At 49.0% G+C, this 20,772-nt stretch overlaps 2 protein-coding genes across 5 annotated transcripts in view; one reads left to right on the top strand and one right to left on the bottom strand.

The window, feature by feature from the left end:
- pHCl-1 (pH-sensitive chloride channel 1) overlaps positions 1-20,772 on the top strand; it is a 545,535-nt gene that overhangs the window by 97,189 nt on the left and 427,574 nt on the right. The gene's annotated exons all lie outside the window — the stretch shown is intronic.
- On the bottom strand, positions 880-19,436 carry LOC123755684 (mucin-7-like). The gene is made up of 4 exons (XM_045738412.2): positions 19,353-19,436; positions 5,672-6,205; positions 3,236-3,375; positions 880-1,051 (listed from the first exon to the last, which is right to left on the bottom strand). Exons 1-4 carry the CDS (start codon positions 19,434-19,436, stop codon positions 880-882), a joined length of 930 nt encoding a protein of 309 aa, XP_045594368.2.

Raw genomic sequence — 20,772 nt, 5'->3', positions numbered from 1 at the left:
GTGGTGGCTGCCAGCAGGCAGGTGGTGGTGGCTGCCAGCGGGCAGGTGGTGGTGGCAGGTGGTGGTGGTGGCTGCCAGCGGGCAGGTGGTGGTGGCTGCCAGCAGGCAGGTGGTGGTGGCAGGTGGTGGTGGTGGCTGCCAGCAGGCAGGTGGTGGTGGCTGCCAGCGGGCAGGTGGTGGTGGCTGCCAGCAGGCAGGTGGTGGTGGCTGCCAGCAGGCAGGTGGTGGTGGCAGGTGGTGGTGGTGGCTGCCAGCAGGCAGGTGGTGGTGGCTGCCAGCGGGCAGGTGGTGGTGGCTGCCAGCAGGCAGGTGGTGGTGGCTGCCAGCAGGCAGGTGGTGGTGGCTGCCAGCAGGCAGGTGGTGGTGGCTGCCAGCAGGCAGGTGGTGGTGGCTGCCAGCGGGCAGGTGGTGGTGGCTGCCAGCAGGCAGGTGGTGGTGGCTGCCAGCGGGCAGGTGGTGGTGACTGCCAGCAGGCAGGTGGTGGTGGCTGCCAGCGGGCAGGTGGTGGTGGCTGCCAGCAGGCAGGTGGTGGTGGCTGCCAGCAGGCAGGTGGTGGTGGCTGCCAGCAGGCAGGTGGTGGTGGCTGCCAGCGGGCAGGTGGTGGTGGCAGGTGGTGTGGGCTTACCAATGCGGTGTTAGGGGGTTAAAGAGGATATCATCGGTGCTTCGGTCGATTCAGAATAGAATTTCTTCTAGGAGTGATAACGGGACAGTGATTGTCTCCTGCTGTTATCATGGATAGTTTCGTCTCGCTCTGTGTTATCTAAGATTGTTTTGTGTTAATATGATAACCTCTGCAAGTAATTTAACTGGGATTAAGGATTACAATGACTGGTCAAAAGTAGAGAATGTGTTCGACTGTGTGTAGCCAGGAAGGACTCAACATAGAGTTCTCCTCTCTGGATCGCGACACTGAGGCGCTGAAACAGGAAACTGGCTGCTCTTGGGCATCTTCCAGTGCTCATCGAGCCTAGAACCCAATTCCTTGAGAAAGTTCATATATCTACTAGAAGAGGGTAGCAGGCCGGAAACGCCCGGGTCTCTATTTCGTCTGTAAGCCATGAACACATATATTTGCCTATTTTGGCAGATATGATAGGTAGAAGTATTTTGATATATGTAAAAGACATGTTTTATTCGGGTGTGAAGCGAGTCGGGTATAAGGACTGAGGTGTAGGGAGTCAGGTGTTATTGAACACGGTGTTGGTGTGTGTGTGCTGGCATCCTTCCAGCCCCCCCCCCAACACTGCGGGACCAGGGGGCGTTCACCCCCTCCACGGGGGGCCCAGGGGGCCTTCACCCCCCCCACACACACGCCTCCCTCCTCCTTGCACACCATCTCTCATATTGACCTTTATTGACTGTTATTGGTGTTAATCATGTCATATTATATTACTTTCTCTTATGTACACTCCAGTAGGGTCGTGCAGCCCCTTGTTGTTGGTCTGTCACGGTGTTACAGCTGGCTGTGTCACGGTGTTACAGCTGGCTGTGTCACGGTGTTACAGCTGGCTGTGTCACGGTGTTACAGCTGGCTGTGTCACGGTGTTACAGCTGGCTGTGTCACGGTGTTACAGCTGGCTGTGTCACGGTGTTACAGCTGGCTGTGTCACGGTGGTACAGCTGGCTGTGTCACGGTGTTACAGCTGGCTGCGTCACGGTGTTACAGCTGGCTGCGTCACGGTGGTACAGCTGGCTGCGTCACGGTGGTACAGTTGGCTGCGTCACGGTGGTACAGCTGGCTGTGTCACGGTGTTACAGCTGGTTGTGTCACGGTGTTACAGCTGGCTGTGTCACGGTGTTACAGCTGGTTGTGTCACGGTGTTACAGCTGGCTGTGTCACGGTGTTACAGCTGGCTGTGTCACGGTGTTACAGCTGGCTGTGTCACGGTGTTACAGCTGGCTGTGTCACGGTGGTACAGCTGGCTGTGTCACGGTGTTACAGCTGGCTGTGTCACGGTGTTACAGCTGGCTGTGTCACGGTGTTACAGCTGGCTGTGTCACGGTGTTACAGCTGGCTGTGTCACGGTGTTACAGCTGGCTGTGTCACGGTGTTACAGCTGGCTGTGTCACGGTGTTACAGCTGGCTGTGTCACGGTGTTACAGCTGGCTGTGTCACGGTGGTACAGCTGGCTGCGTCACGGTGTTACAGTTGGTTGTGTCACGGTGGTACAGCTGGCTGTGTCACGGTGTTACAGCTGGCTGTGTCACGGTGTTACAGCTGGCTGTGTCACGGTGTTACAGCTGGCTGTGTCACGGTGTTACAGCTGGCTGTGTCACGGTGTTACAGCTGGCTGTGTCACGGTGGTACAGCTGGCTGTGTCACGGTGTTACAGCTGGCTGTGTCACGGTGGTACAGCTGGCTGTGTCACGGTGTTACAGCTGGCTGTGTCACGGTGTTACAGCTGGCTGTGTCACGGTGGTACAGCTGGCTGTGTCACGGTGGTACAGCTGGCTGTGTCACGGTGTTACAGCTGGCTGTGTCACGGTGTTACAGCTGGCTGTGTCACGGTGTTACAGCTGGCTGTGTCACGGTGGTACAGCTGGCTGTGTCACGGTGTTACAGCTGGCTGTGTCACGGTGTTACAGCTGGCTGTGTCACGGTGTTACAGCTGGCTGTGTCACGGTGTTACAGCTGGCTGTGTCACGGTGGTACAGCTGGCTGTGTCACGGTGTTACAGCTGGCTGTGTCACGGTGTTACAGCTGGCTGTGTCACGGTGGTACAGCTGGCTGTGTCACGGTGTTACAGCTGGCTGTGTCACGGTGTTACAGCTGGCTGTGTCACGGTGGTACAGCTGGCTGTGTCACGGTGTTACAGCTGGCTGTGTCACGGTGTTACAGCTGGCTGTGTCACGGTGCTACAGCTGGCTGTGTCACGGTGTTACAGCTGGCTGTGTCACGGTGTTACAGCTGGCTGTGTCACGGTGTTACAGCTGGCTGTGTCACGGTGGTACAGCTGGCTGTGTCACGTTGTTACAGCTGGCTTCGTCACGGTGGTACAGCTGGCTGTGTCACGGTGTTACAGCTGGCTGTGCCACGGTGTTACAGCTGGCTGTGTCACGGTGTTACAGCTGGCTGTGTCACGGTGTTACAGCTGGCTGCGTCACGGTGTTACAGCTGGCTGCGTCACGGTGTTACAGCTGGCTGCGTCACGGTGTTACAGCTGGCTGCCTGATGTGATTAATGAGAGTTGTTCATCCTATTCACTCAATAAATCATGTTCATTTTACTCACCGAGTGAACAATGTTGTGACTTTTGAATTAACGTCATCGGTAACTGCATGGGTTCTTGGCTCATTAATTTCAGTGTGCCTGTTTCTTTTCAGGTATGTGTCTCGCGGAGCAGGTGTGGGAGGGGGTCGAGTAAGGTGTTGCTGCCTCGCGGAAACCACAATGGTAGGAGAATGCCATATATTTTCTTCACCCAGGCAAAGGGTCCCCCCAGCGCCAGACGGGACTGCTGGAAGCGTTCGCTGGAATGTGCTGTTGCAGCTTCTGTTGGATGTAGATACACCGAGGTAGATACATCTACCCTGGGTGCCCGTTGTCTACCGTTGTCATCAATGGTGTGGTGGGGGTGGCAGCCCCCCCCCCCTGTACCACAGGGGTCCCTCCCCCAGGTCCCGGGGGGGGGGGTTTCTACCTAGGACACAAGGGGGGAGGGCGGGGCGGGAATCATCAGGGGGAAAGCGCCAAGCCATTACGATTATATAGCACTGGGAAGGGGTCAGGATAAGGATTTGTGATGGAACGGGGCACTGCCTAAATCGACTGAGCTACGACAGGGTTAAAAGAGTTGAAACCGAAGTTCTACTGAACTGGTAATGAGATAGTTTCCAAACCATCTTTAGTTTTCCTAATGCAAATAGTCAAACCTCCCCCCCCCAAATTATGCAAATATGTCATGTTTATTTCTATTATAAAATCCATAAATGAACTTAGAAAAAAACGCCCACTGCCGATTTTAGAGACATACACTTTACATATAAGGTGTAAGTTTCATGTAAATTGAATAAAAAAATGAAAAAGTTATATGAACGTTTATGTTACTTGAAAATAAATACGAAAATAATATAGTCTAAGGTGCTGCCATCTGTGGCTGAAGTTGACATCAACCAGTTTCATGCAAATCGTCTGATAAAAAAAAATGATTTTTTTTTAACTTAAATTTTTTTCTAATAAAACTAATTATAATATTTTTTTAATATATATTATTGTGATAGCTGAGAGTCATAGCTATGATTTCAGTTGACACTTGTGTTTGATAATCGTTTTTGACCATTTTGGAAAATTTTTGACACCTTCAATATTTTTGTTCTCCCTTCCTCTTTATGCTACGATGCTGAGACTTGGGCCAGATGAAACTCTTTTCATGTACAACACGTCAAAAAAGTTTGATTGAAATTGAACCAGTTTTCATTTATTGCATATTTTGAGCAAATTTGGATGAAACGCCCCCTTAAGCCTGTAAGGCAAGATTTACCCTCCCTGAACCCATGTTGATGGGTTGTCACGAAGTCTCTTCTCTCCAGATGTGTTACTAGGTTTTTTCTCACAATCTTCTCCATCACCTTGCATGGTATACAAGTTAAGGACACTGGCCTGTGGTTCAGTGCCTCCTGTCTGTCACCCTTTTTGTATATTGGGACTACATTAGCCGTCTTCCATATTTCTGGTAGGTCTCCCGTATCCGGTGACCTACTATACACTATGGAGAGTGGCAAACAAAGTGCTCTTGCACACTCTTTCAATACCCATGGTGAGATTCCGTCCAGCCCAACAGCCTTTCTAACATCCAGCTCCAATAGGTGCCTCTTGACCTCATCTTTTGTAATTTCGAACCCTTCCAAGGTCGCCTGGTTTGCTGCCACCTCTCATAGCGCCGTGACCTCTCCTTGTTCTATTGTAAAGACCTCCTGGAACCTTTTGTTGAGTTCTTCACACACCTCTTTGTCATTCTCTGTGTACCTGTTCTCACCCGTTCTAAGTTTCATCACCTGTTCCTTCACTGTTGTCTTCCTCCTGATGTGACTGTGTAGTAGCTTTGGTTCAGTCTTGGCTTTATTAGCTATATCATTTTCATACCTTTTCTCAGCTGCTCTTCTCACACTGACATACTCGTTCCTGGTTCTCTGGTATCTCTCTCTACTTTCAGGTGTTCTGTTATTACGGAAGTTCCTCCATGCCCTTTTGTTCAGTTCCTTTGCTTTCATACATTCCCTATTAAACCACGGATTCTTCCTTTGCTTCTCGGTTTTTTCTTGTCGGGCTAAGATAAACTTGTTTACTGCCTCCTGACACTTGTATGTGTGTATGTGTGTGTGTGTGTGTGTGTGTGTGTGTGTGTGTGTGTGTGTGTGTGTGTGTGTGTGTGTGTGTGTGTGTGTGTGTGTGTGTGTGTGTGCGCACGCACGCACACGCACGCGAGAGAGCTCTTCCAAGCTAAGTTTCATTTAACGTTTGAGCTCTGAGGGAGTATTTTCGGAAGTACACAAATACACCTGACCTGTGGGAAGGATTTGGGGGGGGGGGGAGGGGGCCCAAACCCCACCATCTCAAGGTAATGGGGGGGGGGAATGTTGTTAAGGGTGAAGGGGGGATGGTAGGGGGGGGTGGAGAGTTATCAAAGTTACATTTTCTGGATGGGGAAATTAGTGGAATGTAATTTACCTTATTTTCTTTGTGGTGGATCCTTGAGAGTTGTTGAGATGCTGCACCGGATGCTGTCTCGGGAGATGCTGTCTCGGGAGATGCTGTCTCGGGAGATGCTGCACTAGATGCTGTCTCGGGAGATGCTGCACCAGATGCTGTCTCGGGAGATGCTGCACTAGATGCTGTCTCGGGAGATACTGTCTCGGGAGATGCTGTCTCGGGAGATGCCGCACAGGATGCTGTCTCGGGAGATGCTGCACCAGATGCTGTCTCGGGAGATGCTGCACTAGATGCTGTCTCGGGAGATACTGTCTCGGGAGATGCTGCACCAGATGCTGTCTCGGGAGATGCTGCACTAGATGCTGTCTCGGGAGATACTGTCTCGGGAGATGCTGTCTCGGGAGATACTGTCTCGGGAGATGCTGTCTCGGGAGATACTGTCTCGGGAGATGCTGTCTCGGGAGATGCTGTCTCGGGAGATGCTGCACCAGATGCTGTCTCGGGAGATGCTGCACCAGATGCTGTCTCGGGAGATGCCGCACCGGATGCTGTCTGGAATATATGTTCCAGCTAGAGCTAAGACGCTTAGTATTGTTCATCTTTATGCTGCAGTATTCTTATGCCAGTGTCTGGTTTCTCCCCCCCCAGCCCCCCCCTTGCCCCCCCCCCCAGCCCCCCCCAGCCCCCCCCACACCCTCATCTTCCCTCCATCCCTTCTCTCTTTACTCTGCTTCTTAGAAGGCCTGGTCACAGACCGGGCCGCCGGGACGTTGATCCTCGGAACCCTCGAAAGATATCCACAAGGTGACGGCGTGCTAACAGCAAGGTAGTGTTAATAATTGTGCTGATGTTCCTAAGGAAACTGCAAGCTAAGAGCTCTGAGAGCAGCTCTTAGAGCAGCTCTTATCAGTTTATCTTATCAGCTCATCTGAACCCTGTCCCTAGACACTCGTTAAGAATACAAGAATGAAGATAAATGCAGAAGGCCTATTGGCCCATACGAGGCAGCTCCTATTTATAGCCACCCAATCTCATTTATATATATATATATATATGTCTATCCTACGCTTAAGACAATCAGGGATCCTACTTCTATTACATTACGCGGTAATTGGTTCCACAAATCAAAAACCCTGTTACCGAACCAGTATTTACCCCGGTCTTTCCTAAATCTAAATTTATCTAATTTATATACATTGTTTCATGTTCTGTCTTGTGTTGATATTTTTAATACCCTATTAATATACCCTTTGTTATGTCCATTTATCCACTTGAAAACCTTTATCATGTCACCTCTAACTCTTCGCCTTTCTAGAAAATGCAATTTAAGCTTTGTTAATCTTTCTTCATATGACAGGTTTCTAATTTGGGGGATTAACTTAGTCATCCTACGCTGGACACGTTCAAGTGAATTTATATCCATTCTATAGTACGGCGACCAAAACTGAACTGCATAATCTAAATGGGGCCTAACCAGAGCAAGATATAGCTGAAGAACCACACCAGGTGTCTTGTTACTAACGCTGCGATTAATAAATCCCAGTGTCATGTTGAACAAACCCACACTAGAAATTGTGAAGACGACGACGTTTCGGTCCGTCATGGACCATTATCAAGTCCATTGTGATGAGACGATGTTGTTGTTATAGATTCAGCTACTCGGAACAAGTTCCAAGTAGCACGGGCTATGGTGAGCCCGTAGTGGACTTACCTGGCACAGGAGCGGTGATGAGACGAGGGATTGATTGATGAAGATTAAGCCACCCAGGAGGTGGCACGGGCATGAATAGCCCGTAAGTGGAGACGAGGGAGGCAAGGACATTAAGTTAGGGAAGAGAGAGAGATGAGGAGATGGAAACCTTACAGGAAGATAAGAGCAAGGCAAAAGGTACGGAAGATAAGGTGTAATAAAAGATGTAAGAATGGGAACGTAAGAGAAACAAGAGAAAGAAAAAAGTAAAGACAAAAAAGAGAAAAAGGATAGGTAGGCTTATGTTAGGTCACGTTTGTTAGAAAGTTTAGAACATTTGAGTATATACTGTAAATATATATTTAGATTTAGGAAAGACTTCGATAAATACCGATAAATAAATAAATAAATAATAAATATTCGATAAATATTCGGTAACAGGGTTGTTGATTTGTGGAACAAATTACCGCGTAACGTGGTGGAGATGGGGTCCCTCGATTGTTTCAAGCGCGGGTTGGACATGTTTATGAGTGGGATTGGGTGGTTATAGATAGGAGCTGCCTCGTATGGGCCAATAGGCCTTCTGCAGTTACCTTTGTTCTTATGTTCTTATGTACTGTGAAAGGGAAGATTCAACAGCAACAAAGCCAGGACTCAGGTTCATGTTGGGAAGGTTGTGTATCAGAGCCAACTCGACAAGACGGCGTCTGTGTAGAGTAGAGGCAGGAAAGATTATTTTAGAGGAAGACCAATCAATAGGATGATTAGAATCCCTATCATGGCAGAAGAGAGCATTGTTAGTGTCTGTAGACTTAACACTTCTCTTGTGTTCTTTAAGTCTGTCATTCAGTGTCCGGCCAGTTTCACCAAAGTATTGGAGAGGACAAGACTAACAGGAAATAACGTAGACACCAATAACATTAGAAGCAGGAGCAGTGTGAACTAGATTGCTACGAAGTGTGTTAGTTTGTCGAAAGGCATTAATAAGAGTTTTGAGTTCAGATATTAAAGGAAAGCAGTGTCCTAATTTGCCTTATTACGAACATTCATGCATTGATTTTTTGTTTTTAATTTCTTACTAATCATAATTCCCAGATCTCTTTCACAATCCGACTTCGCAATCTCAACACCATCCAACTCGTATCTTGTAACTCTATCTTCATTACCTAGCCTCAAAACCTTACATTTATCAGCATTAAACTGCATCTGCCAATCTTTTGACCATTTCAAAATCCTATTTAGTTCGTCTTGAAGTGATAGTGAGCATTTAGTGAAACTTAAGCATGGATGAAATATCTATTTCATATCTAGGTCAAACAGTACTTGTTTGACTGTATCTGAAAGAATATGATTTATACTTGCTGGCAGATCAGCTATGACAGAATTTCTCTCTCTCTCTCACTTTCACTTTCACTCTCTCTCTCTCTCTCTCTCTCTCTCTCTCTCTCTCTCTCTCTCTCTCTCTCTCTCTCTCTCTCTCTCTCTCTCTCTAATCTTGCTGTTGTCATCAGTCAACATCTTTCAAAATTTATACAGGAAGGAATTACAAATTTAATTAACAAACACATCAGGCAGCAATGGGTCATAAGCCAGCAGCGAGGCCCTTCTCTATCCTCACCTCTCTACCCCATCCCTTCACCTCTCATCTCTCCCACCCTTCTCCCACATCCCTCCCATCTCCCCCATCCCTCTCGTCTCCCACATCCCTCCCTTCTCCCACATCCCTCTCGTCTCCCACATCCCTCCCATCTCCCACATCCCTCCCATCTCCCACATCCCTCATGTCTCCCACATCCCTCCCATCTCCCACATCCCTCCCATCTCCCACATCTCTCCCATCTCCCACATTACACATTGCGATCATTTGCCAGCAAATTACACAACACAAATTTGATTCAATATTCAGGTTTTATTCAGGACATTTTCCATTTCAACGTCTTTATGTAAATGTGAGAATTGTGTTGATGCTGGTGTTGTTGCTGGTGTTGATGCTGGTGTTGTTGCTGGTGTTGATGCTGGTGTTGTTGCTGGTGTTGATGCTGGTGTTGTTGCTGGTGTTGATGCTGGTGTTGTTGCTGGTGTTGATGCTGGTGTTGTTGCTGGTGTTGATGCTGGTGTTGTTGCTGGTGTTGTTGCTGGTGTTGTTGCTGGTGTTGTTGCTGGTGTTGTTGCTGGTGTTGATGCTGGTGTTGTTGCTGGTGTTGTTGCTGGTGTTGATGCTGGTGTTGATGCTGGTGTTGTTGCTGGTGTTGTTGCTGGTGTTGTTGCTGGTGTTGATGCTGGTGTTGTTGCTGGTGTTGTTGCTGGTGTTGTTGCTGGTGTTGATGCTGGTGTTGATGCTGGTGTTGTTGCTGGTGTTGATGCTGGTGTTGATGCTGGTGTTGTTGCAGGTGTTGTTGCTGGTGTTGATGCTGGTGTTGTTGCTGGTGTTGATGCTGGTGTTCTTGCGGGTGTTGTTGCTGGTGTTGATGCTGGTGTTGATGCTGGTGTTGTTGCTGGTGTTGTTGCTGGTGTTGTTGCTGGTGTTGATGCTGGTGTTGTTGCAGGTGTTGTTGCTGGTGTTGATGCTGGTGTTGATGCTGGTGTTGATGCTGGTGTTCTTGCGGGTGTTGTTGCTGGTGTTGATGCTGGTGTTGATGCTGGTGTTGATGCTGGTGTTGATGCTGGTGTTGATGCTGGTGTTGTTGCTGGTGTTGTTGCTGGTGTTGATGCTGGTGTTGATGCTAGTGTTGTTGCTGGTGTTGATGCTGGTGTTGATGCTGGTGTTGATGCTGGTGTTGATGCTGGTGTTGATGCTGGTGTTGTTGCTGGTGTTGATGCTGGTGTTGATGCTGGTGTTGTTGCAGGTGTTGTTGCTGGTGTTGATGCTGGTGTTGATGCTGGTGTTGATGCTGGTGTTCTTGCGGGTGTTGTTGCTGGTGTTGATGCTGGTGTTGATGCTGGTGTTGATGCTGGTGTTGATGCTGGTGTTGATGCTGGTGTTGTTGCTGGTGTTGTTGCTGGTGTTGATGCTGGTGTTGATGCTAGTGTTGTTGCTGGTGTTGATGCTGGTGTTGATGCTGGTGTTGATGCTGGTGTTGATGCTGGTGTTGATGCTGGTGTTGTTGCTGGTGTTGATGCTGGTGTTGATGCTGGTGTTGTTGCAGGTGTTGTTGCTGGTGTTGATGCTGGTGTTGATGCTGGTGTTGATGCTGGTGTTGTTGCTGGTGTTGTTGCTGGTGTTGATGCTGGTGTTGATGCTAGTGTTGTTGCTGGTGTTGATGCTGGTGTTGATGCTGGTGTTGATGCTGGTGTTGATGCTGGTGTTGATGCTGGTGTTGTTGCTGGTGTTGATGCTGGTGTTGATGCTGGTGTTGATGCTGGTGTTGATGCTGGTGTTGATGCTGGTGTTGTTGCGGGTGTTGTTGCTGGTGTTGTTGCTGGTGTTGTTGCTGGTGTTGTTGCTGGTGTTGATGCTGGTGTTGTTGCTGGTGTTGATGCTGGTGTTGATGCTGGTGTTGATGCTGGTGTTGATGCTGGTGTTGTTGTTGGTGTTGTTGCTGGTGTTGATGCTGGTGTTGATGCTGGTGTTGTTGTTGTTGTTGCTGGTGTTGTTGCTGGTGTTGATGCTGGTGTTGATGCTGGTGTTGTTGTTGGTGTTGTTGCTGGTGTTGATGCTGGTGTTGATGCTGGTGTTGATGCTGGTGTTGTTGCTGGTGTTGATGCTTGTGTTGATGCTGGTGTTGATGCGGGTGTTGATGCGGGTGTTGATGCTGGTGTTGATGCTGGTGTTATGCTGGTGTTGATGCTGGTGTTGATGCTGGTGTTGTTGCGGGTGTTGTTGCGGGTGTTGATGCTGGTGTTGATGCTGGTGTTGATGCTGGTGTTGTTGCGGGTGTTGTTGCGGGTGTTGTTGCGGGTGTTGATGCTGGTGTTGTTGCGGGTGTTGTTGCGGTTGTTGCGGGTGTTGATGCTGGTGTTGTTGCGGGTGTTGATGCTGGTGTTGTTGCGGGTGTTGATGCTGGTGTTGATGCTGGTGTTGATGCTGGTGTTGATGCTGGTGTTGTTGCTGGTGTTGATGCTGGTGTTGATGCTGGTGTTGTTGCTGGTGTTGATGCTGGTGTTGATGCTGGTGTTGATGCTGGTGTTGATGCTGGTGTTGTTGTTGGTGTTGTTGCTGGTGTTGATGCTGGTGTTGATGCTGGTGTTGATGCTGGTGTTGTTGCTGGTGTTGTTGCTGGTGTTGATGCTGGTGTTGATGCTGGTGTTGATGCTGGTGTTGATGCTGGTGTTGATGCTGGTGTTGTTGCTGGTGTTGATGCTGGTGTTGTTGCTGGTGTTGATGCTGGTGTTGATGCTGGTGTTGATGCTGGTGTTGATGCTGGTGTTGATGCTGGTGTTGATGCTGGTGTTGATGCTGGTGTTGTTGCGGGTGTTGTTGCGGGTGTTGTTGCGGGTGTTGATGCTGGTGTTGTTGCTGGTGTTGTTGCGGGTGTTGTTGCTGGTGTTGTTGCTGGTGTTGTTGCGGGTGTTGTTGCGGGTGTTGTTGCGGGTGTTGATGCTGGTGTTGTTGCGGGTGTTGTTGCTGGTGTTGTTGCGGGTGTTGTTGCGGGTGTTGTTGCGGGTGTTGATGCTGGTGTTGATGCTGGTGTTGTTGCGGGTGTTGTTGCGGGTGTTGTTGCGGGTGTTGTTGCGGGTGTTGATGCTGGTGTTGATGCTGGTGTTGATGCTGGTGTTGATGCTGGTGTTGATGCTGGTGTTGATGCTGGTGTTGATGCTGGTGTTGTTGCGGGTGTTGTTGCGGGTGTTGTTGCGGGTGTTGATGCTGGTGTTGTTGCGGGTGTTGTTGCGGGTGTTGTTGCTGGTGTTGTTGCGGGTGTTGATGCTGGTGTTGTTGCGGGTGTTGTTGCGGGTGTTGTTGCTGGTGTTGTTGCGGGTGTTGTTGCGGGTGTTGTTGCGGGTGTTGTTGCGGGTGTTGATGCTGGTGTTGATGCTGGTGTTGTTGCTGGTGTTGTTGCGGGTGTTGTTGCGGGTGTTGTTGCGGGTGTTGTTGCGGGTGTTGATGCTGGTGTTGATGCTGGTGTTGTTGCTGGTGTTGTTGCGGGTGTTGATGCTGGTGTTGATGTTGGTGTTGATGCTGGTACTCAGGGTACTCAGTACCACCACACAGTACCACCACACAGTACCACTACACAGTACCACCACACAGTACCACCGCACAGTACCACCGCACAGTACCACCACACAGCACCACCACACAGTACCACCACACAGTACCACCACACAGTACCACCACATAGTACCACCGCACAGTACCACCACACAGCACCACCACACAGTACCACCGCACACAGTACCACCACACAGCACCACCGCACACAGTACCACCACACAGTACCACCGCACACAGTACCACCACACAGCACCACCGCACACAGTACCACCACACAGTACCACCACACAGTACCACCGCACACAGTACCACCACACAGTACCACCACACAGTACCACCGCACACAGTACCACCACACAGCACCACCGCACACAGTACCACCACACTGTACCACCACACAGTACCACCGCACACAGTACCACCACACAGTACCACCACACAGTACCACCACACAGTACCACCACACAGTACCACCACACAGTACCACCACACAGCACCACCACACAGTACCACCACACAGTACCACCGCACACAGTACCACCACACAGTACCACCACACAGTACCACCACACAGTACCACCACACAGCACCACCACACAGTACCACCACACAGTACCACCACACAGTACCACCACACAGTACCACCACACAGTACCACCACACAGTACCACCACACAGTACCACCGCACAGTACCACCACACAGTACCACCGCACACAGTACCACCACACAGCACCACCACACAGTACCACCGCACACAGTACCACCACACAGTACCACCACACAGTACCACCGCACAGTACCACCGCACAGTACCACCACACAGTACCACCACACAGTGCCACCACACAGTGCCACCACACAGTACCACCGCACAGTACCACCACACAGTACCACCACACAGTGCCACCACACAGTACCACCACACAGTACCACCGCACAGTACCACCGCACAGTACCACCACACAGTACCACCGCACACAGTACCACCACACAGTACCACCACACAGTACCACCACACAGTGCCACCACACAGTGCCACCACACAGTACCACCACACAGTACCACCACACAGTACCACCACACAGTACCACCACACAGTGCCACCACACAGTACCACCACACAGTACCACCACACAGTACCACCACACAGTACCACCACACAGTACCACCACACAGTACCACCACACAGTACCACCACACAGTACCACCACACAGTACCACCACACAGTACCACCGCACAGTACCACCACACAGTATCACCGCACAGTACCACCGCACAGTACCACCGCACAGTACCACCGCACAGTGCCACCGCACAGTACCACCGCACAGTACCACCGCACAGTGCCACGGTCACCCAAGAATAATACATGGGGTTTCCCTTTTGCGTTTCAGATATTTTTGTGGTGAATACTGGCCAGGGTTGTGAAATATGTCCGACGCCATTCATTGTAAACAATGAAATTGTTGCGTTATTTATAATTTACCGATTGTCCTGACTCGTTGATTGTATAGACGAGGCTCCGCTTGTCTGTTGGGTTAGTTGGTGGTGAGTTGTCCTCCACACCAACACTGTGTTGAGTGTATGTCTTTGGCAACCCAGACCATCGTAGGCCAACCCACTGTAGCCTGGACCACTGTAACCTGGACGAGAGAGAGAGAGAGAGAGAGAGAGAGAGAGAGAGAGAGAGAGAGAGAGAGAGAGAGAGAGAGAGAGAGAGAGAGAGAGAGAGAGAGAGAGAGACAGAGAGAGAGAGAGAGAGACAGAGAGAGAGAGAGAGACAGAGAGAGAGAGAGAGAGAGAGAGAGAGAGAGAGAGAGAGAGAGAGAGAGAGAGAGAGAGAGAGAGAGACAGAGAGACAGAGAGAGAGAGACAGAGAGAAAGAGAGAGAGAGAGAGAGAGAGAGAGAGAGAGAGAGAGAGAGAGAGAGAGAGAGAGAGAGAGAGAGAGAGAGAGAGAGAGAGAAAGAGACAGAGAGAGAGAGAGACAGAGACAGAGAGAGAGAGAGACAGACAGACTCAGGAAGCTGGATGGAAGGAGAGACAAATAAAATTATTACTGCTAAAGGCTATAGACACGACTAAATGATAAAACCATCCTGGCCCTTCGCTGGAATAGACCTACAACCAGCGAGTGTCCACTACACAAGGAGCAGCGCTCTCTCCACGCTCAAGTCGTGACCTCGCCTCACTCGGGGCCGGACACCTGACCATTAAGGCCACCTGGGTAACAGGTCAAGGGTGAGGGTCACCCTCGGAGGTGCTGGTAAAGCATGCGGCCCTCACCCTCATGAGCCACACTCACCGTGGCCACCCTGCCATCTTCAGGTTATATACAACTGTGTAGTTCTCATTGTTCAGCTGGACTGTTCATGGTCATCCCTCCTGACCTGTTCCACTGTTCTGTTGTGTTGTGTAGTGGGCATGGTACACCCCAGCACAGACCACCCCCAGCCTTGTGTGGTGTTCGCCCCCAGGTCTAGTACTCTCGTCGTTATAGGGAGGTAGCTCTTGGACCCCGGCTTTCTAAACTATTTATTTTCCTCCATTATGTCAACTATATATAATTCTCTCTAGCACAATTTCTGTGTGTGTGTGTGTGTGTGTGTGTGTGTGTGTGTGTGTGTGTGTGTGTGTGTGTGTGTGTGTGTGTGTGTGTGTGTGTGTGTCTGTCTGTCTGGGTCTTTGTTTGCGTGCGTCTGCGTGCCGTGGACCGAGTTTGGGTGGTTCTCAGGACCGGTCTCGGGGCGTTGGGTCCCACCCAGTCCTCTGTGGATAGATGGATGGTACAGCCTTCCCAGCGTGGCTGTACCAGGGGGGAAGGGGAGGATACTCTGGCGTCTGCACGACACACAGCTCCTTCAGCAACAGTATGGGAGGACCAACTGGTCTGAGTGACCATGGTTTGGTCTGCTGGTAAAGCTACTTCCTCATTACCTCAGGCTATTGTCGTTAACTGTAGTCTATTGTCGCTATGTGTAGGTCTATTGTCGCTTCTGGTGGAGGTGAGGTTACACGGTGGTTGGGCCACAGTTCCCTCACCAACCAGCACGCACCCTGGAAACACAAACCAACACTGTCTCTATTTACCGTTTGTTACAACTTGTAATAAAGTTGTTACATCTTGGCTTAATGTGTTTATGACGTATTAGAACGTTGTTACAACTTGCTATATTGGTTGTTATAACTGGTTAGGTGTTAAAACTTGTTCGAACGTTGTACCAACGTCGTAGTTTCAGTGTATTCACCTAGTTGTGTTTGCGGGGGTTGAGCTTTGCTCTTTCGGCCCGCCTCTCAACTGTCAATCAACTGTTTACTAACTACTTTTTTTTCCACACCACACACACACTCGAGGAAGCAGCCCGTGATAGCTGACTAATTCCCAGGTACCTATTTACTGCTAGGTAACAGGGGATTTCAGGGTGAAAGAAACTTTGCCCATTTGTTTCTGCCTGGTGCGGGAATCGAACCCGCGCCACAGAGTTACGAGTTCTGCGCGCCGTCCACCAGGCTACCAGGCCCCCAGCGTGTGTTTGGCGGGGCGTGCCACGTGTTGTTAGTGTGTGGTGGTGGAGCGGACAGAGTGACATTAATGATCACCCAACGACCTGTGGTGATCATTAATGTCACACTATTACAGCCTTCCATACTAAGGAAGGCTCTTCACTGAGCACAACCACAGGAACACACAAAATACGTACACAACTAACCGTGATGCGCACGTACACGTACTGGAAAAAGGTTGTGAAACTGGAAACTGGAAATGGTTCAAAGGTTTGCCACCAGACTAGTACCCGGGCTGAGAGGTATGAGCTACGAGGAGAGGCTGTGGGAATTAAACCTCACGTCGCTGGAAGACAGAAGAGTTATGGGGGACATGATCACCACGTACATGATTCTCAGAGGTATTGGCAGGGTAGATAAAGACAGGCTATTGAACACAATGTACACACGCACTAGGGGACACAGGTGGAAACTGAGTGCCCAAATGAGCCACAGAGATATTAGAAAGAACTTTTTTAGTGTCAGAGTGGTTGACAAATGGAATGCATTAGGCAGTGATGTGGTGGAGGCTGACTCCATACACAGTTTCAAGTGTAGATATGATAGAGCCCGATAGGCTCAAGAACCTGTACACCTGTTGATTGACAGTTGAGAGGCGGGACCAAAGAGCCAAAGCTCAACCCTCGCAAGCACAAATAGGTGAGTACACCGTGCACACTGGACGAGCCGTGCAAGAGGCGTGCACAAGGTCCAGGTGCACTCAGCGTCTCTGGGGCCAGAAACCTGGCCAGTCAGAATTAAGCAAAACCTAACTGCCTTGCTGATGATGCCCTTGAGCACTCTGGCTTAGACACATCCTGGAGGATTACTGCAATCTTGGAGGTTTTAGATGAATCTTGGAGGTTTTACATATATCTTGGAGGATTTAGATACATCTTGGAGGTTTTAGATATATCTTGGAGGATTTAGATACATCTTGGAGGTTTTTAGATATATCTTGGAGGTTTTACATACATCTTGGAGGTTTTAGATATATCTTGGAGGTTTTACATACATCTTGGAGGTTTTAGATACATCATGGAGGTTTTAGATATATCATGGAGGTTTTACATAAATCCTGGTGGTTACAACTGTTTGATTATAAAAGCAATCTGTCTGGGAGACGAGGAGGACAGTAAATCCCCTGCTGTAATTAGGTGGTTAAACTATATACTGTCACAACCAGGGTGAGGTGTGGTGAGTATACTCCCCCCCCCTCCCCCACCCACCACCACCCTAGCCAGCCATCAGAAGCCGCCTCTGTCAATCATTTGTCAAGTGCGGTGCCGGCCAGGAAGGTCGGCTCAACAGGAGGCGCCAACCAGGCACTCTGAGTGTGTGAAGGGCGAGTCTGTCGTCTCATGCACTTAGTACCAGCCATATTTAGCCAGGTGGACCTGGCGCGTTGTTAGGAGTGTGTAGGAACAGCTGTGAAAGGCAAGATGGGTATCTTATCTTGAGGTTATCTTGAGATGATTTCGGGGCTTTTAGTGTCCCCGCGGCCCGGTCCTCGACCAGGCCTCCACCCCCAGGAAGCAGCCCGTGACAGCCGACTAACACCCAGGTACCTATTTTACTGCTAGGTAACAGGGGCATAGGGTGAAAGAAACTCTGCCCATTGTTTCTCGCCGGCGCCTGGGATCGAACCCAGGACCACAAGATCACAAGTCCAGTGTGCTGTCCGCTCGGCCGACCAGCTCCCCGGGTAAAGCGAAGACTTAAGAGGTAAGGGAGAGGGAGAGACACTCACTCAAGGGACAGAGAACGTTCAAAAGAAATGAACGAAACCACATGGAAACTGTTAATATGACCATATGAATGAATGAAGAGCAAAGGAATGCCAATATCATAACATAGCGTAAAGCATGGATGAACTAGTGTGAGGCAGTACAGCAGTGCACGAAGATGGAGGAGATGGAGGAGGAGGAGGAAGGAAAATGGATGGCGGAAGAGATAAGAACTTGGCAAGAGCAGGAAGTAACGTCTCTGGGAAGGTAATATCAGGAACTACAAGCGAGAGTAGAAACACCAGGTGACTGGAGACGTTAAGGCAAGACTGGCCAGCAGTGACTAACTGGACACTGCAGCCTTGGTGACCTGTGTACGGAGCCGCGGGTCATCTCCCACGCTGGAGGTGGGCGAGAGAAGGGCAACAGTGCACAATACAGTGATGCTAAAATGACAAATGGACCTGAAAACCACCACAGAGAACTAGAAGCGTCACAACGGTGAGGCAGTAAACAGAACTAGAAAGGAATACATATGAAACAGAAGAGAAGCCGAGAGGCGATTTTAACATCACACTGTGGAAAAAGTTAACGACCAACCCAAGTTGTTCTACAGCTACACGAGGAGATAAAACAACACTGCGGCCGTGTACTCTGGCCCAGGAGACCAGTGGGGGGGGGGGGGGGGAGAGGGGGGGGGGGGAGGGTTATTTTCACTGAAAATTATATGGAGATATACGAGGAACTGAACGACAAATATCATGTCTATACAATAGACCAAAGTTGAAAGTTGAAAGCCTTGAAGAAACAATAGATGACATTGTAGTCATTATAGAAGAGGTAAAAAGGAAAACACCTCTAGGAACTGGATGTGACACAAAATCAGTAGGACGTCTCTGTCACCCATTATGTTAAGTTTTAATAAAACGTTCAGGACAGGAAATCTTCCAGAATTTAAAAAAAAAGACAAAAGTAAAAGTAAAAGTGGACTGAGTGGAGGCACTCAAGTTTAGACCACTCTCACTGATAAGTATCAAACGCAAAGTGAAAAGAAAGAAACAAGAAAATAGGTGACAATAACGTGGCTGAAAATTAAACACTCAACCCACAAACTTGAAAATGAAAGAATTGACGACGTTCCGGTCCGTCGTGGACCATTCTCAAGTCAGGTACTGAAAACAGCAGCAGCTGAAGTCACCAGGTTAGTGGAGCGTCTGTAGGCGACTAACTCTATATTGAAATAGCGTAGATTTAGAAAGGGAAAGTCGTGCTTGACAAACTGCACTGACGTCTATGACAAGGTTACTAAAATAAGACAAGAAAAAACAGAAGACGTCTGGGTAGATTGCACTTTCATAGACTCTCAAAGAGCGTTTGACAGTGTTTCTCATGAAAGGCTCGTCTACAAGATGGAGGAGAAGTTGGCTGGGATAACAAGGCACACAGCCACCTGGCCACATGACAGTATTAGCAGGACGGCAGAGTCACCAAGCGAGGAGTCGAGCTGGAGGAGTGTAACAAGTGGGGTCCCACAGGGCTCTAGCCTGGGGCCGCTGCTCTTACCTAATCAATGTGTAATACCAACCCAAAGAGTGAGCTCGTACATGCCATTGTCCGCAGATGACACAAAGCTGATGATGAATGTGAAGACAGTGGAGGGCTGCAGCATTCATATGTCTGCCCGTGAGTGGGCAAAGAAATAGTTTGGCCACCCATAAATCCGAAGTCCTTCAAGGCAATCTATGCAACATTCGTTAGACCAGTACTGGAATATGCAGCACCGTCATGGAATCCGCACAGTGTGAGCATAAGGCCAAATTTGTAAACGTTTAAAGATTACCTCTTATCCAGAGCTAAGAAGTTAAGCTATGAGAATAGGCAAGTGGAACTAAATATCACAACGTCACAGGATAGGGATATGATCACAACATACAAGATAGTGATTGGAATAGACAAGATGGACAAGGACAGCCTCTTCTAACTGAAAGTAGGATAAGACTTAGTTGGAAGCTGGGAAGACAAATGAGAGGAAGGACTACGTGGAGCGACTGTACGGCTGGCCAGAGGCGGCGGCGTGGAGGCCGCCGCCTGCCACAACTTGAAGGCCAAACGACAAAGAACTCGGAAGTAAGAATATTTGATATATAACATGTACAACAAGTTCTGGTAGGCGGGGTATAAAGAGCTACACCTCCCCCCCCTGGAGGTACTGGGAGGTGAGTACAGTGGGCCTCCGCCCCCCCCTCCCTGGGGCACCACCCTCCACAAGATATCTCCAGATTATTGATATTTGTCCCTAAGGAATATCTTAAACCTGGCGAGTTGCAATTAATCCCAGCCCTCAGGAGCCCTCAGGAGCCCTCAGGAGCCCTCGGGAGCCCTCGGGAGCAGCGAGGGTCCTTTTCACAGTTAAAAACAAAAGAAAAAAAAGGTTTCTCTTCAGGCAGGTGAAGTAGGCACCGGGCAGGTGAGGTGTGGGTGTCCTCAGACAGGTGAGGACGGTGGCGAGTGTGTGAGCATCAATATTGCAGCACTTGTACAGTGAGTCATTTATAGTGTTTCTCAATGTAATTTTTAACTGCAGCACTTTTTAATCCTGCCAACACCTTAACCAGACACTTTATATGGGATCAATTGGCCAGTAGTTAGAGGAAAGAGATCAGTCCCGTATTAAAGACTGGGGCCACCTTAGCAACCCTCCATGCTGCAGGACACCTCACAGGTAACTGAACTAATTAAACTTATTTATAATTAGAGCTCTGATTTTCTCCTTACATTCCTTCATAACTAGTAAACATCTAACTTCTTTTGAACTTGTTAAAAAATTTATGTTCTATACATTATATATATATATATATATATATATATATATATATATATATATATATATATATATATATATATATATATATATATATATATATATACATACATATATATGACAATGTCAGACCACGGAGGAAAAATGAAACAGGAAATTTCCTTAAGTACTTTCGTATATTAAA

Source organism: Procambarus clarkii, chromosome 43 (genome assembly GCF_040958095.1).
Source record: "Procambarus clarkii isolate CNS0578487 chromosome 43, FALCON_Pclarkii_2.0, whole genome shotgun sequence".
NCBI lineage: Eukaryota > Metazoa > Arthropoda > Malacostraca > Decapoda > Cambaridae > Procambarus > Procambarus clarkii.
This window is presented reverse-complemented; position numbering and strand designations above follow the sequence as displayed.

What these genes read in the sequence shown, in the direction of transcription:
- LOC123755684 (XM_045738412.2), bottom strand. Translation starts at nt 19,436, where the DNA reads ATGCTGCAGCCCTCCACTGTCTTCACATTCATCATCAGCTTTGTGTCA. An exon ending in TGTACGAGCTCACTCTTTGG is followed by an intron (nt 6,206 to 19,352) that starts GTTGGTATTACA and finishes CATATATTCCAG; the next exon opens with ACAGCATCCGGTGCGGCATC. An exon ending in TCCACCACAAAGAAAATAAG is followed by an intron (nt 3,376 to 5,671) that starts GTAAATTACATT and finishes TCCGCGAGGCAG; the next exon opens with CAACACCTTACTCGACCCCC.